Raw genomic sequence first — 27,644 nt, 5'->3', positions numbered from 1 at the left:
CCTGAATCTGCCCCTGATGATTGTTCTTTGTCGAGAAAATATAGCAAAAATAACCATGAGAGAGGCATGTCAAAGAGGTTTTGAATTAATCAATTATATTAATTTCAGCTAGGCCTATACTTCCGTCTTCCCAACTTTGTCATTGGAATGATATTCTTTGTGTGAAGTGCACAGGTGAAGGTTTCCAGGAGTGTAATAAAATGTTAATCCCTCTTTGCAACAAGGCTGTTTATTTAATCAGCACTTCACTTCCTGTTTACTTTTGTTATTTAGAAGTTTACCTAACAGCTCATCAGCAATTAAATAAACTAGCCTTGGTTTACAGCTGGTGACAAGTACAAGCCTTGACAACAAATCTGGTTGGACAATGTTTGGCCAAAGGATATACAACAGTCCCTCATGGTCAGTTATATTCTAATCTCTCCACTGCCCTCACAAATAAAAGATAAGCTAGAAGTTCTGTTGTAGTTACACTGACAACCAGTTTTATTCCTATAAATAAGCCAATGGAGATAAAAAGTTATGTTTTAGGTAGCAACTTGAGTATCAATCGCAGTCTACTTTAGTTGTGTGGGTTTTTTTGTGAAGGGCCAATATTCAAACAGTGAATTCAAAGTATTCTTTTGAACTTCAAAAGCCCAAAATGATTTTGGATCAGTCTTCTCTGTCTTGTCTGCTTATTTTTTTTTTACCTGTGGAATCACATCTTTCCCCCAGCCTCCTTGGCAGTGAACTTGGTTCTGTGAACTTCTGGCCTTGGAATTTATAACATTGCTGCCAACTTGAGCAAAGATGTTGGGCCCCAAACAAAAGTCAAATGCGAACTGTGGTGTAGAAAAGGCAGTTCAGAGATTTCTGGCACAAGTTCTGTTGCTGGCAAATTCTTTGTGAAACTGTGAACAGTCTTATGATAACCTTGAATTGATGATAACATAATTATATTCAAACAGTTGTGAAAAAGTTGGTTGTTGAACAGTAGAATGGTAGTCAATTACATTCTGGATTATACCCAACAGGCTTTCTGGCACTTTTGCTTGAAAAACAACCATCAATTATAATTTCACACTTTCCATAACTTTGGTGACTTCTAAAGGTACACTTACAGAACAAATAAACAAAAAAGCCCGCATCCCCACAACCTGCAACCCCACAAACTAGGAAGCAGCCCAGCGCAAACAAACAATAAAAAAAAGTCACAAAAAAGTAACATAAACACTGACCGACCAGAAAATGATGTCTCTTCAAACTTCTTTTTCTTCCTGTGTGGCCTTATCACTTTGATTGGCTTATTGTCAGACCTTTATTATGTCATAAGCGAGATAACAGGATTAAGCTTCTAGGACTGCTGACTGTTCCTGAGGTTGATGGGCGCATGGGCTTACCCCATGACTCATCCTGTGTGTGTGATTGTTGTTGCTCTGGTCGTGTGACTGACAAGTCTATGGACCGCCACACTGAATGGCAGGATTGTGGTTTTGAGGACGTCCACATAAAAGGTGACCTATTGAGTGCTTCCATTCAGAACACTGCGCAGCCCAGGAACCATTTAGTCACATCCGTGGAGTACTCATTTTTCTTTTTCACAGTAACCCGGCACTGAAACCGACGGCATCACATGTCATAATTATTTATGAGTCTAAACAAGTGCAGGTCTGGAATGTACGTGCATTCTAAAACCATTAGGAGTAGAGGTCTTTGATTTTGGTGGACGATAAGCTCGGAAAGTGGACTATTGTGATTTGTGTTGGATTGGAATATAGAGCAGAGACTTGTAAGCTCTATGCTTGGAATAATGAAGTTGAAACATGGCCATAAATCAAAGTAAGTCTTCTGTTTTGAATTTAAATTGAAATAACCCATAACTTTTTTTGCTTCCTTTCCATTTTGAACCCTGTTTGTTTTCCCTCTTCATTTTTGAAAAACTGACTATCAATTTTTTCAGTCTTGTCTCACTTTCTTGTTAGTCATTGTTGTTTGTCGTCAATAATCACTTGACTAATTTTTTCCCTACATTTGTCTTCACACCTGTCATTAGACACTGTGGTTGGCAGTATATCAAACAGATTTGTAAACATTTCGCTCATCCAAGTTTATGTTCTTTTCTCTGCTTCTATCCTATTCCTCTTCTGTTCATCAACAGGTAATTTGCCAACCACAAAACACTGATTTTTTAAAGCCACTCTTATCAAGTTTATATTTCTTGAGGTGTCTTGGCTAAAGTCTTCAATTTTATTTCTCTAGCAGAGCTGTTGTAATTAAGTAACTTTTGTACGTACCAACCCAGTCTGCTGTCTTTGCCAAATAGGCCTACATCCTAAGTATTTTTTTATTCTCGCCAGTCATCAACCTTTCAAGACTTAACTCCCTGTCTCACCCCTCTCAGTCTTCGATCTCGAGTTACATATCATGTCTTCTACATGTACCTTTTACGTGCACGTTTGAAAACATCTTGGATTCTCCCCTCCAGGAGCAAGTTCAGGAGCAGAACGTTAAACCTGATATGTACAGAGAAGCTGTTCCGTGTCAGGTTTTGACAAGTTCATGTTGAATGCTCTTGACAGTTTTACCCTGACGCCCAGACTTGCTATATATCTTTGAGCTCCCAATATTCAGCCAGGACAAGTCCGTTGGATTTGGGATGGGATTGAATCCAAAACCTCTTGCTTAAAAACGGCCAAACGTTGTCTTAATATTTTTCTTGATGTTGAACAACAAATTATTCCTTTTCAGGATTGTTACATCTGGATGCGCTGTATCACTGAGCACAGTGTACTCTACAGGGATACGTCTGTTGGATTTGAGCTGGGATTGAACCGAGACCCCCTGATTACAAGTGCCGATCACTGTCTTAATCAAGGATTATTTTGTGTCTTGTCTTTACAGGAGACGGGAGATGGATGGACAGTTATTCTGTGAGGATCATGCTCCCAAAGACAAAGGCAAGGCCGTCAATGGGGAGGTAAGATGAGACTCTTGTTTGCTTTCCTTAGAGGGCTTTCTCAATATTTGTAAATATGACTGGTCATTATTTGCACAGTTCGTCACTTGCGACAATTCTTTAATAAGGGAATAGATATGTGTTTGGCTGGTTTTAAACAAGATGTTTAAGACCGCTTTTGGAGTCTGGACTCTGATAATGACCCGGGCCGAAGGAATGGGTAAACTCCTTTTGGTGTTTATGAATACATTTTATACTCTAATTCAAACAAATGAACTCATTCACAAAATTTGTACTTATTTCATTTCCCTTTTTTGATAATTGTTCTCATTCAGAAACAGAGTAAGAATCAAAGGGTTACCCCTACTATTATTAAGAAGTGTTTCAGTACGTCAAACACATGTTCAAGAAAAAAACACTTTTTAATGGTCAAATCTATTATTTGCATTTCTTTTGTTTTATTTCACATATGCATATATGAACTTCTAAAAATATTCTCATATTAGTTTTAGCAACTCAATTTTTTTTTAAAGTATACTTATAATACTAAATGCAGAACTCAACAAATATATGACTTACTGTACTGTGCATTAAAATTTGGGCAAGATTACCATATGCGAAGTTCACTAATTTTCCTCTGTATTGACTAACAAGCCCCCAGATAGCAATTTCATGTCATCAAAGTCAATTTGAGCAGTGAGAAAATACAAGCATGTTCTTGGAAAACACTTAGAATTTTTCAGTCCACTCTCATAGGGTTTGTACACAGAGTGTTGAGTGAACTTCTTATATGGAAATCTTTCCAAAATTTGTACTCATAATAGTGCTACAATGCTTTTGTTTTACCACACATGTTGTTCATAATTTACCTCAGTTTTTGCTGTCAGAAGTTTGATTACTTAGTTGATTAGGTATACATTTACAGAAGGGAAACATTGTGAAAGGCAAAACCAGATGAGAAACAAAATGGTTGTGCCTAATTTTCATAATTCTCAAAGGGGTTGCGGCGTCCCTTGGAACAGACCAAATATGATGTCACAAACCAAAGCCCGTCACAAACCAAAGCCCATGGGAGTCACTAACCTAATAATGGAGCAATAGGAAATGTGTGGTCTTTATTTGGGGGAAAACGTCAGTGGGGCATCGGGATTTAGCAGCAGTTATAGATAATGCCTTTACTCTCGATTTCTTCAGCCGCACTCAGGATTCACTGGTATAGCTTTATGATAAGGCCAAAAAAAAAGAAAGTCTCCGGTTTCTGGTATGGAGCTTGTCCAAAAAGTGGTGCGGCGACGCTGCTTTTTTTTTTTTTTTACCTGACTTTTTTGCTTCAAATGTCGGCTGATGACTGCAAATGGTGCCCGTCTAAACTTAGTGAAAATATATGGGAGTCCAGAGAGGCCACATAAAGCTTATTCTCGATCATAACCCCATCTAAAAACACGTTAAAATTGTGCAGCAGCAGGATTCCAGTCAAACCAGTGAGTTTGGCGGTTTTGAGACATCTTCTTTCATTGAAAAAAACACTTTTTCATTTTGCCGACGCGCATGGCTACGGCGACACGCGCGCATACCAGAAACCGGAGACTTTTTTTTTTGGGCCTAATACAAGGTGCGCTGGCTTCCTGTAATGTTTGATATCAATCCAAATCTGTTCCAAAGTAGATTTAGTCACAGTCATTGTTGCATACTGTTGGGTTGTCATGTACTCACCCATGACAACACCTTAACTGGCAAAATATCTCTGGATTAAAAAAATAAAAGTGCCACAAATGAATCATCAATTTATATGAGGTTTCTGTCCCTGCAGCCAGTCCCATTTTTAGGGATAGGATGTACGCACAAAGTGCCAAGCCCAATTATCGTGATGCGCTATATAAACATGACAACTAGGACACTTGTCGTCATTTCAGAAATCATTTCTGGTACTGTTGGAACAGTTGCTTTCCTTTTCCAATCGACAATGCGGCACTTGTTGGCTTGCTATCCTATTCATAGGTCCAAGGTAACTGGTTTTTTCTTTTTATTAATTATTGAACTTAGTTTTGTGGATAAATTTCTTCGCCAGAATGGTGCGTTTACTTTGGTAGAGTCGTAAACTGAAGCAAAGATCATTATTTGTTGATGGTTGCTACTTTTATTTGTTCTTGTTTAACAGAGCTCACAAGACCTTGACTTCTTTGAGCTGCTTCAGAAAATACAGGTAGGACGATTGTTTTTAAGGTCAAGTCTGCCTATACCGGTATTTCTTTGTGATCAGAATGTCGATATTTATCTGCTTATTAAGCATGAGAGGCTGTGATAATGTTGTTGTTGTAAGTTGTGGATTGAGAATGCGCGAATCCTGGAAAAAGACAAGATCATCAATAGTTTTGGGTTAAAGTTTGTCTTGCCTGTGGAGAAACAACGTAACAAATCAACGAAGTGTGGATGAAAATATATTGCTTTTTTAAATGGTTTGTGGAAAAAGTTTATGCAATTTCTCTTCTTTTTTTTTTTAACAGAGTGATCGCTTAGATGAGCAAAGATGTTCACTTCCATTGGTACTACAGGTAAGACACTAATTATATTTTACGTGTAATTTTTTATTGTGTAATTTTGTAAAGCATTTTTTGCTGTAAACTGGTCCCAGTACCTTATCGCTTTGTGGGGTTTGAACCAAGGTTGTGACATTGCATGTAATTTTGTAAATGCTTTGCAAATATTTTAAGAACTGTTTAAACTTTAAACGCTTTAGCCATTTCAAAGGCTGACGCTTGCCCATTATGTCTGCAGATAGCCTTGATTGACGTGATAAATCAACAATGATTGACACATTAAGTAGCAGGCAGTCATTGAAAAAGTAAAAACTTCACTACGTGTACCCTGAATGTAATCAAGCACTGCAGTGCTCCTAAGGTTTTGTAAATTATTTAATAGGTTTGAAACCGTCATTTGTGCTACCGGTAGGTATATGTTTGACTCCAAGAAAGATCACGTGAAAGAAGTTCCCTTTTTTATAATTTTGGTTTCATTTAAAAGTTTTAGAAAATTTGTAAATGGATGTAGCATTTTTTTTTGTTTAAATGTTGAAATGTGTAGATGTCACATCCTTAGTTTGAACTCTACGTACTGTAAAATGTCCAAAGGCTCAACGCCAGAATTCAATGGAGCTACTCATTAGCAAAAAAAAAAAAATTCTGAGCAATAACAGGTTTTCAGCCAATACATTGTATATTGCTTGTGGCAGGTTCTCTACTAATTTTTCTTTAAACCACACACAATCGTAACGAGAGGAAAAAGGTAATCACTCAATGCGAGGTGTAATTTCTTGTCATTAAAAACAATGGAGAGCCTCATTTAGTCGTAAGCTGGGGCGGCATGCGGTCGTGATAATTAGATCATGGCTGGAAATAGTCTTTAAGTCTGTATTATCCTGTCTGACAACGAGGATGAGAAAGGATTTGTAAGGGAGTGTGTGGACACTCCCTGCTTCATTTACTGCTTCATTTACCTCTTGCATAGAGAGGAAGAGAGTTTAAAAAGAATTTAAAAAAATAGGAAATGTTGTTACACCTTTTCCTTAAATTTTGACATGAAGAACTTGTAGGATGTGTATGGGGACACTCCCTTCTTGAATTGCTGCTTTTATGCATGAGAGTAACAGAGGAAACAGGTGGGGAAAAAAACATTGTCAGGCCTTTCTTTAAGACCTTTTCACACTAGAGCCTCTCAACCCGGGTTGAACTCAACCCTGGGTGAACCCAGGGCCGCCCCGGGTTGATTTTTTATTTTTCAATCCTGCATTCGACCCCGCCTTGTTTCACACTGGTTCCGTGCCAACCGAGCTTATTCCGCTCAGTTACTACTGTTTTGAACCCCGGCAAGAGTTTATCTCAACCTTGGTTTGGAGCAGGGTTGAGTTCAGCCGGGGGCGAAATCAATCTCAGGGTTGACGCAGGGTTGTCGCAGGGTTGAAATTCTTCAAGTGTGAAACGATGCATGTATTCCACCCTGCATCAAACCCCGCATCAACCTTGAGATTTGTCTAGAGTGGTACAGAATTTTGATGACCAGAAATAAAGTGTAGAAACAAAGTGTAGAAATGAATAAGAAAGCAAGATTCATAGCCCTAAAGACAATTGAAGGGTAACAGAACATTTTTAATCAATAGACTGAAGAAATATGCCTATTTCGTTGTGATTTTAAGAACAGATACATTTTTTATGTTAGTTTGGTTTGACAAATATGTTTTACAAATGTGACCAAAAGGTCTTCTTGTTTAAATCCATCTAATGCATTGTTCAATTCCACATCACTTTTTGCTGTACGTTAGGTTGTAAAAATCCATGTTGATTTTTTTGATATTGAGTTTTGTTTTTGCCATTACAGTGAAATCTCGATATTAAGTCAAACTCTGATATTCTCAAAAGGACTGTTAAGTCAAACAAAGAATCCATTGCCTTCAGTAGTATAACAATGATATACAACCCTGCTTAACTCAGAACCTCTGCTTAGGACAAATTTTGAACCTATTCCCTTGAGGTTGGACTTACCGAGATTTCTGATGTAATTTTATTGATTTGTTTTTTAATCTGGCGCTATCTTTACCTAACATGACCAAATAAGGACATGTTTTTGCAAGAAGGCCTGATTTCTATAAATAAGTCCACACATTTTCTCCCAGTAGAGGGGAATCGATGTATCGCGCTGTTTTTGCCTTGATTGGCAGAGCAGCTGCAGCAACAGGAAACAACTAACAAGAAATAATGCTGTAAAAAGGGTTCTTGGCTGTAAGGATTCACTCACCCTGGGAGCTCTGTACCCTTGTATCTTGTAAATTTCCACCTGCTGAGCTTTTTTTTTGAGTGATTGAATGATCCATAAACCAGACTGCTGTTTCATGTATTAAAATTAAACTAATTAGTTGAGATCTGAGATTTGCTGAGATTTTTTTGAGTTATTGAGTGATCCATAAACCATACCGCTGTTTCATGAATCAAAAATAAACAAATTTGTTAATTTTTTGAGGTCTGAGATCTGCTGAGCTTTTTTTGAGTGATCCATAAATCAGACGGCTTTTACATGAATCAAAAATAAACAAATTTGTTAATTTGTTGAGATCTGAGATGACACTTTGTGTACCTTAACTCTTTAAGAGACTCACAACCACTCCCTGACCCTGCCCTCTGTAAATTTTTTTATAACAGTTAAGAAATTAAATTGTGACCAGATAATTTAAAATATTTTTACCTCAGAGTACTGGCTCCCCAGCGGCTGCCAAAGAAAGACTCAAGACGAGGAGCTCCAACACCTACAGAATAAAAGAGGTAGGAAGATGAGATTGTAAGAATCATTGAGAAAAACGATGTCACACTTAAATGCCATCTAAGGGCTAGAACATGGAAATTTACTGTAAATAGATTCAAACCTACATGTAGGACCTCCTGAACACCATACCAGTGCCTGACCAACTGAGCTATCCAGCCCTGTGGTTTGCAGTCCACCCCTTTAGACCATTATGCTTAGGATTAAGTTTAAATGAATTTCTTGCTACTCATCTTCCACAGCTCCTCAAGAAGAACGGCTCGCATCCCGCCATCCTCCAGCCCCACAATGGCGGCTTCTGGATCGACGGTCTGGACCTTGACCCCTCGGCCGTCGACAATGTCACCTCTGACCTTTGTCCCTTTGCCTCGGACCGGCTGGTGCTGGAATACGACGACACCAGTGAAATGTACAGGAAGCACTTCTTTGGAAAGGTGAGTAGGATTTCAATCATTAAAGGGAATATACATCATTTGCTTTTGCTGTAATTTTCAGAAATGGATGGAATTGGGGGGTTGGAAATATATAGCAAATATAGTTTCACTGACTTTTTTGAGGTTTTGGGTTCGAAAATGCTATAAAAACCAAGAAAAACAATCATTTTCCTGTAGTCTGGTTCCCTGACTCCATTTAAGAAGAAACACAGCAGTTTACATATATTGGGGAATTGTAAGGTCAGGGAACCAGTCTAGCTGGCTTGTACCCGTTCATAGGTGTGTACTCGCTTGCAAACAAGTGCGATGGTCAACTGGGGCCAGTATTTGAAAAAAAGCCAGTTTTATTCAACGCTGATCGGCCGATCAGCGTTGGAAATTGATACAAAAATACCACTTTTCTTGAAAATGACAGCATACCAGGTGCCATGAATTTTTGCAGTATGCTTTACACTGTCATTCACTAACACTCCAGCAAGGTATTTCAAAATGATTTGATAGTTTTATTTTTTGATGTTTGCAAATGTTGTATCCTTTTAAGACCAGAAACACATATTGATCTCAAGATGGGGTCCATCATTTGACTTGTTTTTGTAGTCGATCTCAAGTGGAGGGCCGGGGAGGGGGGGGGGGGGCACAGGGCAAGATGAGCAAAGGAGTGCTCTCCGTACATTCCATGCCACTTAAGTACAAGTTGCTCACTAGTTTGGCAGAGGTGATGTATAATGCAGAAATTTGGACCATTTCAATTTTTTTTTTACAAAACCCTCTAGAGGCAATTAAGCCATCTTCCCGTTGGAATGAATTTGATATCAATGAGGAAAATAAATCTGAATGCATAGTTGGTGGAAAGTGCCGTACCACAAAACTTCAGTGCCCTCAATAAGATGCTGTAGACAGAAGGGGATAGTTTCCAGAGTAAATAATAATCATGTTTAGGTGTTCAATAATCATTTATTATGACAGTGTTGGCATTGATGGTTTGTGATGAAGGAAAGCCTTGTCAATCATCAGTGAAAATTTTGCGAAAGAATCAAAGAAAATAGAAAGACGACAGTAACACAGATGGCAAGAATTAGCATGGTGATAAAAAATAGAGCACAACTTATAGCTTTTTTTTGTCTTTGTAGGAGCATATTAACTACATAGCCATGGATGAAACCATGGGACCAATAGTACTATCCATCAAACAGGAGACGACAAGCGCTGAAGAGCAGATCAGAATATTACTAAGGTAAGAGAAGTCACAAAAACCTGCAAAAGCACCCATGCTCTGCGACTCAGCCATAAGAGTCGTGCCATTTTGCATCAAGAACAAAAGAATATGTGATTTTCTTAGCCTTGCTTTCATTACACCTGAGCGAGTAATGAGTCATGACTATGGTAAAAAAAAGTGTGACAATCCCTGTAGTCTGCGATAAGGTTTTAGATATAATCTCGTGGATAATATGACAGAGAGGTATTACATAACCAGTCAGTAAATTATGTGTTGTGGTGGTCCAGATGTGTTGACACAGGATTTGAAGTAATAGGAATCATACATTCGGAGGTGATAAGGATTTGCATTATCTATCAAGTAACAAAATCTTACTTCTTATGACTCATCAATCTTTAATATTTTTTTTGCAATTGCATCGGAAGAGATAGTTTGTTTATACTGGAGAGCCATTTAACCTATTCATTCCTGTACTGCCCGAAACCGTCCTGCCAACTTCTCCTTGTACCGCCCTAAACTGCCCCAGCACTTTTTTTTGCAGTCATCAGTGAATACATAAAGTTCATGACAAGAACATGTTTATCAGTATTAAATAAGTTATGCTTTCTGACAGACGTCTCCTCCGACCCAAGTTACTGTGTGACTTTGTGGCAAAAGTTGGTTGCATAGGTTCAAAGGTCTTAGATCCAAATTGTACTTCTGTCAAATTTTTCATTGCTTGGTGAGGCTTTTGATGAATGATTTTTATGATATTTATTGTCAGATGTCGGAGTGGTACCACCCACGATCTGCTGCCGTTGTCTACCTTCGGAAACTCTCTTGTGCCGTCCAAACTTGCCAAAGTAAGGATATTACCTCCCAGTTTAGGAATTCTTTATTTATTGATGACCCATGACCCCAATCGAACACCCCCCCCCCCATGACACCCATATATCCCATGTCTATCTGTCTGGACTCATGTTCATAGTCATATTATATGCCTCCCTGTTGTTTCGGCTTATGTTCCTAACACTTAATAATAAAGTGCTTCAGCCAACATAGTAAATCACAAAAGCTTGAGTGACAAGTTTAGATCTAAAGGCTGTGGCCATGCCTGCAACTGAAATAACCATGATAACACTACATTTGGAAGGAAAGACAGATGAAAATTGAACAATACAAAGAATGAAATAGTTGATTGGTTCGTTTCATCTAATTGAAGTGTTGTAAGTTTCTGTCCACATTTGCCAATGGGTGTTTACTTGTTCCTTCTTGTTTCAGGTACTAGATGAAGCTATTACCACAGAAAGATTTCAACCTGTCCTTTTTCCCAAGGTAAAATGACTATAAATCGTTATTATTACATTACTTCGTTATTAAGACATTTACCCATTCCTATTGATCAGGAGTCTGTCACATGGGTGGTTTTAAACGGTTGATAAAATACCAACTGGTTTTTAACATTTTGTTTTTGTGGCACCGCTGCATTCTGCGCCACATCGTGCAGTACGCACCACGCGCACGCCAAATTATAGGAGACTCGATCAGGCCATTATCAGCATCCAGGCCCCAAGCCATTTTTAACGTATTTCTTTAAAACTGGCCAAGCACATATTTATTCCCTTATTTATTTTTGATAATGATGGTACTCATTCAAATTTGTAGGGTATATTTACTTGTCTTTATGTTATCTTCAGAGAATCCAATCCAATACTATCCTGTTCACATTCAACTCATTAAAAAAAAATCAAAATGAAATTCTTGATTACGCCCCCCCAAAACCCCCCAAAAAACGAGTTTATGAAAAATTATTGACAGTTTTTACCTCTTTTTATAGGCCTCAGACCTCATCGTGACCTACGATGAACACATGTGTGTGAAGAACTTCAAATTTGGAGTCATCTACGAGAGATACGGACAGACAACGGAGGAGGAACTCTTTGGAAACGTCAACACTAGCGATGCCTTCAATGAGTTCCTAGAGGTGATAGGCGATAAAATCGAGCTGAAAAACTTCACAGGGTAAGAGCACATTGATGTAATGAAACTCGGCTCAAATAGACAAGACTTGCATAGTCAAGCTTGACCAAAAGTGTCAGTTTAGGAAATTATGTATAAGTGGGGGAGTGGGTTTGCAGGTACACCATGGACAAATCTCTTTTGTGAGGGAATGTTGGCTCTGAAGAGAGCTGGTAGTGAGAGTAAGCTTCAAACAACGCTTAAATTATTTACACTCAGTGACTCGTAAAGTCAAGTCATTAAAAGTTGTTCAGACAAATTGTATGTAATGCTGGAATCTATTTATCTCGTGAATCTTATTGAAATCAAAGTAACAAAGTATGTGACTTCTGTTGACTTGTATTATGCTGCATGATAATTTGAGATTAGAAAATTTAGAGAGGAATATCATTTTCTGACTTGGTTAGATTTCGGGGAGGTCTTGATGTGCAACACGGACAGACTGGTACACATTCCATCTTCACTGAACACCTTGGCAGGGACGTCATGTTTCATGTATCCACGCTACTACCGCACACAGAGGGCGACAAACAACAGGTAAATAAAGACGAGGTGCTGGCTTACTTCTCTCTACAGGAAATCATGAATCTACTGGTTAGGAAGATTGTGCATTGCTCACTGATTTGATGTAGTTTTTTTTACTCTGAAGTGGTCAACTTTTAGGGATTTGGACGTGTGTGTTTCACTTGTAATAAAAATATGAGTTATTCAAACAGTTCATTGTAACAATGGATGACAATTTGTAGAGCGCATCAAAGAAACCTCATTTTTTTTAAAAACAGTTTTAATGTTTAATTGAGATCCGTTTACTAGAAGTGCAATCAAAATAGAATTACTCATTGTTGAATTGCTAGAGTTAGGAATATTTCTATATGATGCAGTATTTTGAGAACTGTCACCCCCTCTAATTACCTACTAATGAGACAATTGGTGATTTTCCATTTCTGATGATGCTCACTTTTCTTGAAACAGTTGCAGCGGAAAAGACACATAGGAAACGACATCGTAGCCATCGTATTCCAGGAGGAGAACACGCCATTTGTCCCTGACATGATCGCTTCCAACTTCCTTCATTCCTTCATCGTGGTGCAAGCTATCGAGCCAAATACTGAGAACACGAGATACAAGGTGGGTGGACTCACGAGTCACTGACCGTGTCTCAGCTTCTCTGACTTTCAGATTAAAGATATGCAAATTCAAATGCCATAATTCCGTGCTATGAGTGGCCTTAATATTGTGAAACAAACGGAAGGGCCGCATTTACTACAGCATGCTATTGGAGTGTTGTCTTATTGAAGGAGAGAACCATACATTTTTTTTAAAAATGTGAAAGATGCAACAAGTAACTTCTAGTGTATGCACTTCAGTTAACTTGAAATTACAAGGTTCTACATTTGAGCATGTCCTTGCATAAGTAAGATTTATATTAATATCAATCTCATATCACTACATATAGAAGAGACAATAATTCAAGTAATTTGGAGACATTAACATATATTTATTCCAAATATGACAGCGTTAATAGTGAGTGTTTGTTTCTCCAGGTTGCGGTGACGGCAAGGGATGATGTTCCATTCTACGGTCCGGCCCTCCCCAGTCCGTCCGTCTTCAAGAAGGGTCCAGAATTCAGAGAGTTCATACTGACTAAACTTCTCAACGGAGAGAACGCCTGCTACAAGGCTGACAAATTCAGCACCATACAGGTGGGAAAAAGTCTTTGATTCTATTTTCTATTACCTTGCATGTCGACAGGCGTAATGAACATTTGCCAATTTCAGATGCTTAACAGTCAGCAGAAAAGTTGGGATAACGGTATCGGAACTATTTTGATAACCTCAAGAGTATTCACACAGTAGACTAGTATAAGGCTTGTTCGAGTTAAAGATGTCTTTCGTTGCATCACGTTTCTTGACTAAGCAACTTTTGCCTTTGAAAACAGCATGCTCTTTGCTGTAGTTAACACTTGCTCTCTTTGTAAAATTGACATTGGCTCTCTTCGGGGAGGGCAGAAATTGTGTGCTTAGCAGCACAACGAAAATAGGCTCTGGCATGTTCAAACTCACCAATTCAAAGCGAGCACATTTCACAGATTAGATGTGCTCATGCTTGCAGTCACATGGAGATCCCTCTTGTTGTCTCAATATTGATGAAGCAACTTTTCTGTAATAACTACTTATAGTCTTTGTAAAAATGGTGTGCTTAGTAGCACTGTGAACCTCAACCCTAGTATCTTTTGAAAGATACAAAACTTTGGATTGGAGGTGAATTTCAGATTTTTTTTCTGTCCAGGAGAGGACAAGAGCTGCCCTGCTGGACTCCCTCTACTCGGAGCTCAACACCAAGAACGAGGAGATCTTCTGCTCCATCACCTGCCTGGATTCCTCCACTAGTCTCAGCATCTTAGCCAAGGGAGACGGCAGCCCCGGAGGCCTCTGGCCTTCCTTCAAGAAGGCCTTCAGAGGACGCAGCCAGTCTGTCGACACCAGCACCAGCCCCATGCATAATAAGCCCAACGGGAACATGACGTTTGCCGCTGATATACCGGAGGAGGGGGAGGCGACTAGTCCAGTAGTAAGTGCAGAACCTTTTATTTGTCTGTAATACAGTCGCTGTTCCTAACAGGTGCCTTCCAATCAAGTGCTCTGCATTCGTTTGCTGTGTTTACTTGTGAGGCTTTCTGGCAAAATGAGACGGAACTGGGCATAGGCCGTAGTGGAGATGATTTTTTTTTGATTTTCAGATTTATTTATTTTCGCAATCTTTAATATGTCTACTATATATAGTAAAAAATATGTGGAATAGAAGAGTTTTAAGGAAAAACAATTGCCGTCTTTTTTTTCCAGGAATACAAAATTTAAAACTTTATTGGTCTTTTTCTCAGTATTTTTCTTTTTTTGACATGTCGATAAATGCAAAGTTTAAACAGCCATAAACTTGTCAACGGAATATCCAATTGAAGAACAACAAACAGTATTGTAAGGAGGATTCTATTCTCTTTCCTAATACCCGCAAACCCTCATTTCTACCGCTGCCCAGTTCTTTCTCATTTGCCAGAACGCCTCAACACTTGACCACTGACCTCTTGATGTTCGATAATGGAGATAATGCAGCCACTCAAATCGGCTGATAATTTCATGTGGGTGCCGAGCACAACCCCAACACATGTTGACCCACAGGTTGCAAGTGTTTTAGCTATCCTTAAAGAAAACTCACTCTGTAAATTATGGGTACTTGAAGAATGGGAGAAGTCTTAAGGGCAATTCCACGGTTACTCACGTTACATTTTCGTAACGTGAGTAACCAATTTTGTGCAGCTTGTTTATCATACATAACTCATTTTTCTGGATGTCATCTTTGGTGCTTAGGTTGGTCTAGGTCTACTCTATCTACCATGGGGATAACAGTTATTAAAACTTTTCAGTAAGGTAATTACAGCCCAAGGAAACTCAAAAGTACATCAAAAATGTAACATGAGTAACCGCGGAATTGCCCTTAAGACAGGAATTACTTGCACCCCAAAAGAGGGTAGAATTCCAGAGTTTGAAGTGGTAGAAATGCAATCTGGGCTATTATTTGTGGCTGGTGATTCTCCCTTGCCAGCCCCTTGCCAACGCCCTACTTTATACACGTACTCCCTTGGGCTAAGACCCCTTTTACAACTCTTAGTGACAAATGGAGTCCAGCCACACGAGGTATCATCCGCTTAGACTTTTTCTCTCCAGGATTCAGGCATTAATAGGGTGGAGTTCCCAGCGGAGACATTTCCTGTCTTCAAGATGGTCTTAAGACAAGCTTATCACCTGCATTACACCACCCAGAGGAATTCAGTGCCGTTGTTTGGGCATATTTACGGCGACAGATGGAGAAGCTCTTGTTTTTACTCTTTCTCTGAAACGCATTAACCTCAAAAAACATTTACAGCACTCGCATAGGAATTGAATCGCATTTCCATTCCCAAAACAAAATAACCACAGAAGGAGTGATGTTCGAAATCCTATTTGCTGTACTTTTTTTTTTGGTTAATCTTTAAAGCCTGTTTTTCTCCTGCAGCAACCGAAGGGAAACAGAAGCCTGAGGCTTAGCACAAGAAGCACGAGTAGTACCCAGAGTTACGGGAGCAGTGTCGGAGACAAGAAAGAGCCGAAGAGAAAAAGGTAGCGATCATCCCTTGATGATGTCACACTCGAGTTCCACTTTAGGAGCACTTGAAACTTTGGTTTCAAGTATCGAGAGAAAAGTAACAAGTTAGTCTAGTTGTGGATCAATTTTGGTTAGGACTTGTTGAGAGACTCTGTTTGATTGGTCTCTTGGTTATTGGTTGGTTCCTAGAGATAACCTGATTGGTTAAATTTAAACATTGATTACATTATGCCATTATAATGGACAAAGTTCGTAACATTTGTGATATGATCAAGCCACATGAGTCGTTTGTCAGGAATTTTCATTTGGAGGTACATGCCAAAATAGGACCACCTCATCACATCACTTCATCACATCTCTTGGTGTTCCGACTTCCATAACTAAAGATGGTACCAGCATGCGGTTTTCACAGCAGTAATGCTGAGATTGTGCTCTTTTCAAATCTGTAATAAAAAAAATTGACTGGGGTCGACAAACGACTCATTTGGCTTGATCGCATCACATTTGTGATATACAGCCAAGGAAGGAATATAAACAAGATATTATTTGGCCAAATCACCATCCAATCACAAGTTGGCTCACAAGTAACAGGATAAACAATTGAAAAAAAAACCTTTGTCGTCACTTTTCAAAGCTTTTGACTTTTGATAACTTGTGATTGATTCAATATCTTCGACTTGAATGTGATTTCTTACTCTCCGAATTGATTGATTTATTTTGAATGAATCTTTTTCTCTGATAACCTCTACAGAGACAGCATGCTCAGTAGGTCCTCTCATTCCTCCGAGAGCATCAATGGCAGTCAAGAATCCCACAAGTCCTCCTCCAATTCCCTCAACAGCTCGCCCGATGTTGCCAACTCGAGAACGAGGTATGCCCCAGCTTGTCTGTTGCCCGTGCAAGAAGTGTCGGTCATTGTTAGTTGGTCACATCCTACATTGGACATTAAACGTTTAAGCATGTGGTTGTATGGATTCAGCACAGAATAAATACAATGTTATACAATGTAATACAATGTAGTACAATGTTTATACAATGTAATACAATGTAGTACAATGTAGTACAGGTGCGATGTGTTACCGTTCAGCACTCCAGACTCAAGAACCATTGAGTTTCAAGAACATTGGTCTGGGAGCCAGATCAGCCAATGTAAAAAATTCCTGGATGTCCGCGCCGAAGTTATATAGGATTTGACTAAAACAAATGCTCTTTCAACTCTATTCAAGAGTGTTTGAAATGAGGTTTACTTTTTTATGCGAAGGTTTGAATGAAATGTGCGGATCCGAAGTTTAAGGATTGTTTCTCTTCTGCAACTGGTTAAGAGATAACACAACAAAGCTTGATGAAACACAGGTCGAACAAAACCTTCCCGAATTTACCAACTTTGTTTTGTCTGAAGACTGAGTGCTGATGGAAGTTGTGCTGTATCCTCAATGCTCACCTCTGAATGTTAGCAGTTTAGTCAACCCTGCCATCCTTATAACTTTTCCTCCCTCTGCAGAATTTACACGTGTCGAGTGTCGCCCAGTAACTCCCTGGACAGCTTCAACAGCGATGATGAGCCTCATGAACATGAAGACTCAGACACTGGAATGGTAAGCCTTGAACTGATATTAAGTACTCTTCTCAAGGAATGTTTAAAACTGTCTGAGAACAATTTTAACATGAAACGTGTTTTGCTGTACATGTTCTCAAAACATTCCCAGCTAACACATTTACGTTGTGACAACGTTGCCAGAAGGTCAGGTTTTCGTCGCTGCAACGTGAGGAAAATGACGTTGCGGCAACGTAAAAATGTCGACTCGCGTGCGCGTTGCTACAACGTTATCACGCAACGTTACAATGACGTTTCCACAACGTAAACGCAACATACATCACAACTTTTTTTGGTCGTGATTGCACATGATTACCACCTTGACGCCACGTTATTTGCGACCAAATTGACACATAACAGCAACTTCTACGCACGTTTCTACAACCTTTTGGCGACATGATTACCACTTGATTAGCACGTTACTGCAACCTAATTGAGGACGTCACTGCAACTTACTGGACACGTTAATGCAACTTATTGTACACGTTAAAGCAACGTATTGGACACGTTTAAGCAACTTTATGGGCACGTTACTGCAACTTAATGGGCACGTTACTGCAACTTTATGAGGACATTGCTGCAACTTTGTGGGCACGTTATTGCAGCTAAATGGGACGTTTCTGCAACTTTAAAGGCACGTTGCTGCAACATGGTGGCCACCTTACTGCAACCTACTGGGCATTTATGGGGAAATGTTTCTGAAAACGATAACAAAACAATTAAACATACATGTAATTCATGTTTCTCTAATTTTATTACAAAGAGTGTTCAGAAACAAGAGCATGTAAAAAAATTACTAAAATGCAATCACTAAAACGGTAAGTGTAATTAATACTCACTGCGATTATTTGGACACATCAATATGCACATATTACTACAGTGTCCATTTCGTGAATGGTATAAAATTAAAGTCTTTTACTTGAATCCACATTACGGAATTCACGCCTTAGTGACTGGGCTGAGCTCTAACGATCGGTTCATACTTCAAGTGAAAGCAAATTTTTAAATGTTGACATCGAAACCATTTGACTCAAAATTGCCCAGAGTTAAATGTGGTTCACTCTTTTTCCCCCAAATTTTTAGCGCTGGCGTTAATGATTGCCGTAACTTCACAAAGTGAATTGCCGTAACTTCACAGAGTATGAACCGACCTTTTAACAAGACAATAACGTTGTTACTGAGCAATTAGAAGATGAAGGGTCTGGTCGCCAATAATTTAGCCAGAGCCGGAATGCAAGGGCTATTATCGGCGACCTAGCCACTCACCGGTTTTACACAGTGCTATACGTAACGTACATTCCAGCAAAAGTATGGTTTCAAATAGTATTTGAACATTAGTATTTTCAACTGTCCGTGATGAGAAATATAGTATAGGAAGGCGACTTTCACATCGAACAAATAAAATAGATCCGACAACTTTTAATCTACTGAATCACATGCTTTTTAAATCTGTCCTCTATCTAGATCCTTCATTTTCTTTCTCTCCCATGGAAGATCTTCAAAAGAAAACTCAAAGGAATTGTTTTGGTTTTTTTGTAGCTACAGAGTCTATGAAAAAGAATAACACTTGAAAGGGACACTTGAATAACGTTTGTTCGTGAAGATATATTTGTATACAGGGAACTCGCAAAAAACCTGCATTTTAAAATATTGACATTTCAACATGATTTTCTTTGAATACCTCCATGCAGATTGACTAATTGCCCAATCTATGTTTTAGAGTAACATTCATTTAATGGAACCTTTAACAGAAGATTATCCAGATGTAGAAAAAAAGTGGATTCCTTGTTCAGCAAGGTTGTCAATATGGCACTTCTCCAAAGACACGAATCTGACAAGAAAATAAGGAAAACAAAAAACAATGTATCAATTCTTTAAACATTATGAACTTTTTAATGCTTGCTGCCTTAGGTTTAAAACACTCACTGCGTGTCACGCTGGCTCACCAGATGTGAAATTTAAAAGTACATGTATATCCAGATAATGTCTGTCTTCTCAATACATGTACTTCAAGCAGAGCTGTGCCTGTGTTTCTACATGTACAATCTTTAACCCACGAGAGACAGGGATAAAATAAATGAGCCTCTTGTTTCAAGTTGACCCTGAAGTCCAGGATATTTCTCAAATTTAAAGGGTAACCAAAAACCCTGGTTGAGAGTTAAAGCGCCAGCCTGTTTTACGCATTTTTATGTAATCTAAACAACTTCATGTTCAAATGTATGTACGTAACGATCAAAATGTTGGTTCTTCCGCAAGTTTATGGTCTTGGTAGTCGGCATTGCATTAGGTCTATGGTGCTCGTTTCAGAAGTGTATTTAAGGTGTTTGTCGCTGATACCTTTTGACCAATCAATTTAGTGACTGCGATGGTTAGTTTCTTAATACACGTACCTTGAATCTTGGCCCTTCTGGATAACCAAGCACAATCGGCTGCCATTTCTAAAAGTTCATGCGAAGTCATGTCATGCAGGCACCTGAATATAATACAGAAAATATTTGATTACCAAAGAGCTCAAGCTTTTTTTAAGTAATTCAAATTTCACACGAAACAATTTCATTAAATGTTAAGAAGAACCGTCCAGTAGCAGTTTTGATATGCGCATAATTATTTTATGCGAATACACACCGGGTACACAGTGTTTATACGTCTGTGAAGGGCAAAACCTAATTTGATTCATAATTATTTTGATTAAAGATCCGTTGCCTACGCTACTTTCGAGTTTCACCCCGAAAGTTTATTTACTTTTTTTCAACTGCTATTTTCCTGCGAAATACAAGTTATTCATTTTTGAAAGACATCTAACGATAAAAATTATAAACTTCATTGCATTTTTTCACAACATTGAAGTTAATACCTGCTAGAAAATTAATCAGCTCTCGCCAGGGAGGTTCACGCAAAATGTGTGGGTTTTTTTTGGTTATTTTTAGAGAGCATTGGGCACGCATCTTTTCTGGCGCATGACTCGACAAGAATGACTTTGTTAAGGCGGACGTGGTAGTATGAAATTTTGAGTTGGAAGGATTTGGATATGCATGCATTGGGTTCACGTTCTTGAATTTTATAGTATAGATAAATTTCATGAATACATAAATTTAATTAATATAGGTGTCTGGTGAACGTCAGGTAATCACTTAACAAATTTCGACCAAGGTGTATTTTCAACACATTTTAAAAGTTAATTTCACCATCTTACAGAGATACATGTATAGAAGGTCAGTGTATGTTGAATTACTTACAGCAACAACCTTGAAGAGATGTATGGGGTGGTTTTCAAAATAATTAGAAACTTCCTCCCTCGAAGACTGCTGAAGTTAAAAGTTTAAACATGCCATATTCTGCAGCCAGTGCACTCACGTATAGCATACCTGTATACTGCCTACCTGGAGAAAGAAACGATGTTTTTAAGGTTGAGAAATATATAAAACTAATCAAGTTTGAACACAGTGTAAATATGATGTCCCCGTGCTCTTCAACCCACATAATGTCTTATTTTCACGAAAAAAATAGTCTACAAATGACCCTTTTTAGAAAAGGCTTTTATAGTTCGCGTATTTTTCATTGATCTTGTAACAGTGCTGACCTGGCCCTGAACCCTACTCCGCACACTTTGGTCAAACTCCCATAAATCACGCCAAACCCTGGGAGCTATACGGCCCGAAAGCCCGGATTGAAACTGTATACACTTGTTATGTACAAGCCAACGAAAGCCAGATGACCGTTTATACGTGTACGGTCGTGGTACGTGAACTTTAGGCCTGACCCTTGAGACTGAAATGCTAATGCGCGTTGCTATTACAACCGTACACTGTGTCTTTGAGCGGGAATTTTATAACGGACTGTTTATGCTCAAATTTGCGCTAGTTTTAGTTGAGAGAAAATCAACTCAGATCTATACATTAAGAGATACCCCAGGTAACAATTTCACGGTTGTTGGCTCGGGTATCATCTCAATACAATATTGTTACATTTTGATTAATTCATCAATTTGAAGAAAAAAAATACAAACATAGGCATATACTATAGTACACAAAACAAAAGTCTTCTCGATATAATGTATACACTTTTGCCATTTTGGCCATTTGCTAAAACAATATCTGTTTTATGTAAAATTATAACTATCGAACAAATAACTTTCCAACCTAAAATGTTGTTAAAAAGGTCTAACATGTCGCACATGAATTCGAGTAAATCTGATCCACATGTATATTATTTCCTTGGAATATTACCAAGATTTTATTATTAAATTGAAAACCAGATGACTTGAACGTTTCTTTCAGTGTATGATCCTCCAAAACTGTTCGCATTGACGAGCCTCCAATCTCAATTGAGGCACATATTTTCACTCTTAATTAATCTACATTTATTCTGATCGAGTCTGAAGAACATTTTCAACATTTATTAAAACTTGAAAACAAAGATGATAGGCATAGGAAAATCTTCATTTTTTTGACAGCGACTTTGTTCGAAAAGTTGTTTTACTTTAATTTGATCCTTTCATCAGATTTTTAGACATTGTGTTCGACACAAGAATGAAGTCAAAATACAGAAAATTTCATTCCTACCTTCTAAGAAATGCTGTAGTGAAAATAACTTGTTTGGCGACCATACTTCACATCAACTGGACGGCGAGTCGGCGACCGTTATAGTGAGCTGCTGCTGCTCGATTGCTGACTCGACTGAGCAGAGCAATTCAAATGAGCTATCACGCGGTCTGGACGTGGAATTTCTGCTGATGCGCATGCGCCATGGTAATATTTTCTTTGAGAACGGGAATCATATTTCTAGTAACGTTGGTGTGTGCAATAAAGTTCATGTATACATTGAGTATTCAACAATGAATATGAGCGGGAAACAGTCGCGCTATGACCACGATCTCATCCATCTTAGACCATTAGAAAAATATCTGGAAACATTATATTCCTACTACGACAAAACAAACATGATGATGTTCGAAATTTCATGAGTTACATTATTAATGCAAGGCGGCACCCAATTGATAATTATTATCAAATAAAACATCATTAATTAAAACATATTATATGTTCACTTCACATTCAGTAGGCTAAATCGTAATCACAATGTTTTTGTCAACACCACAACAGCATGGATCGTAACGCACAGCATAATTGCAACTTAAATTCAGTGTCAAAACACTTTTATAAAACGTTACAGCAACGTGAGCTCTCAACATAGCAGCCATGCTGTGAAAATACCAAACTGCAATGTCACGACAACATGATATTTACAACTTAACAACAACATTATGATGAGACTTTAATGCAACGTCATCATAACGTCATGAACACAGCAACGTGGTGTAAATTGTTATCTACAACGTCATGACAACGTGAGAATAACAACATACCAACAACGTTGTGAAAGTACCCACGTACAATGTTACAACAACGTCATGATTTTTACATCACCGCAACGTTTTGAAATACCAAACTACAACGTCGTGACAATGTGATTTTCACAACTGAAAAAAACGTTATAAAATAACGTAGATGGAACGTTAACTCAACGTCATGATTATAACCTCACAGCAACGTTGTAAACATTCTAAATTACAACGTTCTGACAACGTAACATTGACAACTTAAAAACAACGTCATGAAAACACCTACATTTAACGTAACCACAACGTTATATTTACTACTTTATTACAACGATTGTGAAACGACCACCATACAACGTCAATACAATGTCATATGATGACTTTCGTACAACGTTGTACAAATTACCAATATACAACATTTTTACAACCAACAATTATACAGTCAAACGTTGTGTCAACGTTGCTTGAATGTCATCGTGACACGTTACCAAATGACAACATTTTCACAACTTTGCACAACGTTGTGGCAACGTGATGTGTTAGCTGGGTTACCTTCAAAGCGAGATTGTTATTAAATTTTTGTCTTCCGGACATTCTGATTAAAAAAATTTGAGCTATAGATAGAATTTTTTGTTTGTTTTTTGGAAGCTGCCCCTGATGACAAAGTAAAAAGGCAATCAGGTGTAGAAGCCAAAGGAAGCCAAAAAAAATTGCGAACGAAAAAAGACAAAGGTGGTGTCATCACCATGCCCCACTTCTTTGAGAAACTACGTCTATTTTTACATTCATATGCTACTATGGATCACTTCCAAAATTGTGTACCATTTTTTTTCCAGGAAAAACAAATCACACAAGTACAACCACCTTTAAAATAACCGCTGTGTTTGTGGGAGCACCTGTTGAGAAATGGGTGTCAGATACGTGCCCGTGATAGGAGTCACTGACACCACCGACCTCTGTAATCAACTGGAATGTAACTCTCTAGACATTCGCATTTCTGATATCATTTTTCTGGATCTTTCTCGACCCAGGGGAGTATGTCATCAGGTTGTATATCTAGCAGTAAAGCAAGCCCTCTCAATCCTTGCCTGTGCCCGGAGGGGAAATGCACGACAGCATTGGAAATCGAAAGTGAGTGCTTCGTAGTTGTTCTCAAAATGCTTCCCGTTGGCAACATTCAATTGATCTTTTTGCCATTTCACAATCCTGATTGTATCAACAGTGGCTGAATGGAATCTGAACACACAATCTGAACAAATTTGAGAAAATACTGAAAACATTATAGTAACAGAGAAATACCATAGCTCAAGATTGCGGGTACGTCGTGTAAAGTGCAGCATTGTGGATTTGCAAACTGCTGTCAATTTGAACTGTCCCCGATGCAAAGCCTGTAAAGACAGTTATATAATTATAACAACATTAAGCTTCCCTAGTCAAACTATTTGTAAGGCATTCTGGCAAAATGAGACGGAATTGGGCACAGGCAATAGTGGAGAAAAATGCCAAAATATGAACGGGAGTGATTGTTTTCAATTTTCAGATTTATTGATATTTATAAGGCCAAAAAAAAAAGTCTCCGGTTTCTGGTATGCGCGCGCGTCGCCGTAGCCATGCACGTCGGCAAAATGAAAAAGTTTTTTTTTTAATGAAAGATGATGTCTCAAAACCGCCAAACTCACTGGTTTTACTGGAATCCTGCTGCTGCACAATTTTAACGTGTTTTTAGATTGGGTTATGGTCGAGAATAAGCTTTATGTGGCCTCTCTGGACTCCCATATATTTGCACTGAGTTTAGTCGGGCACCATTGGCAGTCATCAGCCGACATTTGAAGCAAAAAAATCAGGTAAAAAAAAAAAAAAGCCGCGTCGCCGCACCACTTTTTGGGCAAGCTCCATACCAGAAACTGGAGACTTTTTTTTTTGGCCTAACCTTTGATATGTCTAACACACTTTAAAGAAACCGTATAAAAATCATGGAATAAAAGTGTTTCTAAGGAAAACCATTTGCCATATTTCATTTGGACGACTACAATACTTGAAACTTTAAAGGCCTTTTTCTCATTATTTTATTTTTTGACATGTTGTTAAGTGCAAACTTTAACAAATTTATTCTTATTTGTAGTATCCGCAAACCCTCATTTCGACCTCTGCCCACTTGTGTCTCATTTTGACAGAATGCCTCACATTTATTCTCATTAACTCAGACAGTAAGTGACTCAAGGAGTCAGAGTGCAACACGCTGGCCCTGTGGGTGTGACAAAAAGACTTACTTCTTCTTTTGAACTTCGAAATTTTAAGGAATCTTTTTTTTTTGTCCTGCAGCAAATTTGTCTCAGCAGTTGGAAATGATGAGGTCAGAGATCAACAAATTAAAAGCGGAGAAACTTGATCTTATCAGAACAAATGTGGTAAGTACAGGCGTGAGATTTTTCAGACTTATCTGAAATCTAACCTTCTGAATCTGACAGAAAGACCTTATCAGAAAGAAAAAAAAAACACCTTTTGCCCAATTTTAGACCTCTTTAAAAAATTGACAGCGATGATGTCATCCCTATAAGTACTTGTGTACGTATTTTCCACACAAAAGTAAGTTTTTGACATTCTTCTTGTGAGGTTAAACAGGGCAATTTCTATTTCAAATTTGTGAGAATGTCGCTGTCATTATTACTTATTGCTGTCAATCAAAAGAAGATTGATGGCATCTCAGAGCTTGTCTAGATAAGGAGCTTCAAAGTTACCTTTCACCAGTATAAATGTAAATTTGTACAACTGGTCGAAAAGGTGTTTTGTTTTATTTATTTATTTATTTAATTCTTATTTTAATGGGAAGCCCATTCAGTGGCATCCACTGGTCTCCCATGGGGCCCAGTAAAGAGAAGACAATGTGAAGAAATTACCATTTTAGCTGTGGGAGGAAAACCCCAGAAGAATATTCTGAGGAAAACCCACGGAATCAGGTAGGGACTGAAAACCCAATCCACCTAATACCCAGGCAGGATTCGAACCTGGGTCACAGCGGTGGAAGGCGAGGAAAGTGCCGCTACCTCAACCTGACTCCCCTTGTGGAAAATGGGTGTTGTCACTGGATGAAATCACTTGAGACATCTTCCCAATATTCCTCCTGTGCCTGTACAGAGCTGGCAGCACGACATCAAGAAGCTCAAGGAGAAGGAGATCCGCCACATGCAGGATCTCTCAGCCGCACAGAGGGAAATCAGTAAGCTTCGGGAGGTCAAAGACATCCAGCAGACTGGATACATCGAAGCCTTGTCCAGCGTCTAAAGCCAACCGGTGCCAATTGTAACGGGGCCTGCTGGAACAGAAATCGGCTAAGCAAAAGATGTGTGGGTGATCACCAGACTCTGACTCGTTTTCGTCTGAATCGTGCTCTGCACATTAATTTGTGAAGCAATGGTTTTGGCTTAGCAAGTCCAGCCGACGACCGCGTAAATCACTTGGAATGAGTTTCAAGAAGCTTGGAAAGTCGTCAGGCACAGAAATGACTAAGCTTCAAATAATTACCAGCCATAATCTCATGCAATGTACAATGTATTGCTTCTTGGCACATAACCTTGCTTGGTGTTCCGTTTAGCTGTGCCATGATATTGAGCCCTGCTTGGAACACCGGGTGCACCACACTGATCATCTGCGTCAAATTCCACCTGCGCACACGCACTTGTTCTGTAATTCTGGGGACCACACCTGACGAGCGATAGTTATTGTGGGGACCAGAGACGCTTTAGGGACTGCAGATAGTCCCCACAACACGGTCCTAAGTTCCTGAACAGTAAGAATCTTCCCCACAATTAATGCAGTCACGGCTGGAACAGCTGTGCCAGTACTGTCCCTGGATTTTTTCCTGAGATTTGTACCTGGGATTCCCGGCAGACGTTGGGACCTCACGCTTCCACAAGATCCTGTTTCATCATGAACAGTTACCGATTAGTCAACCGATGGAGCTGAACTAGCGTGGTTCTCTAAGAGCTGAATTGCGTTTACAGAAATGTTGGGGTTAGCGGACTGGAACTTGAAACTACTTGCCAAAACCTTTATGGGTGTAAAACTGTTTGACAATCAGAGTACTGACAAAGAGAAGATGTTATTTAAGAATTAACTAAGAAAATAATGAAGTCCCTGTGAGTGTGATTAAATATAAAGTGGGTTATTGCTTAAACAATGATCAATGCAATGCAAGCACAATTCTATTGTTTTGTACATCCACAAGGAAACACTTGGAAACTTGATTGTGCAACCGGTAACCATAATTTGTTGAAAATAGCGTTGCTTGTATGATGAATGCTTGTCAGTACATTTAAGTAATGTAGGTCTAAATGTTAAAACAAAGAACAGACTGTGGTCACTGGAGCACCTATTTTGTTTGCTTTTGATGATGTGTTGATGTGAACTATTCTATACTAAGCTAAACTGCGAAGGTATAACTTACCTGGGTTCCAAACCTTAGCTATGTCTTGGGCTTCATCTTCAGAATATTTTGGGTCCCTTTCTTGGAGAAATTCGGCTCAATGCAGGGTTATTTTCTTCTTCAAAAACAACACGTCTTGTAAAATCAGGCTGAACTTTACCATTTGCCCATTCTAACTGGATAAATGAAGGCCTCAAACAAATTCTGGAACCAGAGATACAGCCGAAGCTAATTTTGTCAACCCCCCCCCCCTCGC

General features: G+C 38.8%; 1 protein-coding gene and 1 long non-coding RNA gene across 2 annotated transcripts; one reads left to right on the top strand and one right to left on the bottom strand.

Moving 5' to 3' along the window:
- Positions 1-1,409: 1,409 nt before the first annotated feature.
- Positions 1,410-27,644, top strand: LOC119745776 (rap1 GTPase-activating protein 1-like). The gene is made up of 20 exons (XM_038222378.1): positions 1,410-1,821; positions 2,884-2,959; positions 5,097-5,141; positions 5,443-5,490; positions 8,176-8,247; positions 8,488-8,679; positions 9,810-9,913; positions 10,659-10,737; positions 11,156-11,209; positions 11,712-11,896; positions 12,301-12,430; positions 12,866-13,021; positions 13,438-13,596; positions 14,183-14,464; positions 15,944-16,047; positions 16,785-16,904; positions 17,535-17,628; positions 23,997-24,096; positions 25,288-25,373; positions 26,101-27,644. The coding sequence occupies exons 1-20, from the start codon at positions 1,781-1,783 to the stop codon at positions 26,245-26,247; spliced, it is 2,274 nt and encodes a 757-aa protein (XP_038078306.1). The 5' UTR covers positions 1,410-1,780; the 3' UTR covers positions 26,248-27,644.
- LOC119745778 lies at positions 18,852-21,515 on the bottom strand. The gene is made up of 3 exons (XR_005273655.1): positions 20,864-21,515; positions 20,018-20,100; positions 18,852-19,458 (listed from the first exon to the last, which is right to left on the bottom strand). It is a non-coding gene; the product is annotated as an uncharacterized LOC119745778 (long non-coding RNA).

Source organism: Patiria miniata, unplaced genomic scaffold (genome assembly GCF_015706575.1).
Source record: "Patiria miniata isolate m_02_andy unplaced genomic scaffold, ASM1570657v1 HiC_scaffold_7, whole genome shotgun sequence".
Lineage (NCBI taxonomy): Eukaryota > Metazoa > Echinodermata > Asteroidea > Valvatida > Asterinidae > Patiria > Patiria miniata.
This window is presented reverse-complemented; position numbering and strand designations above follow the sequence as displayed.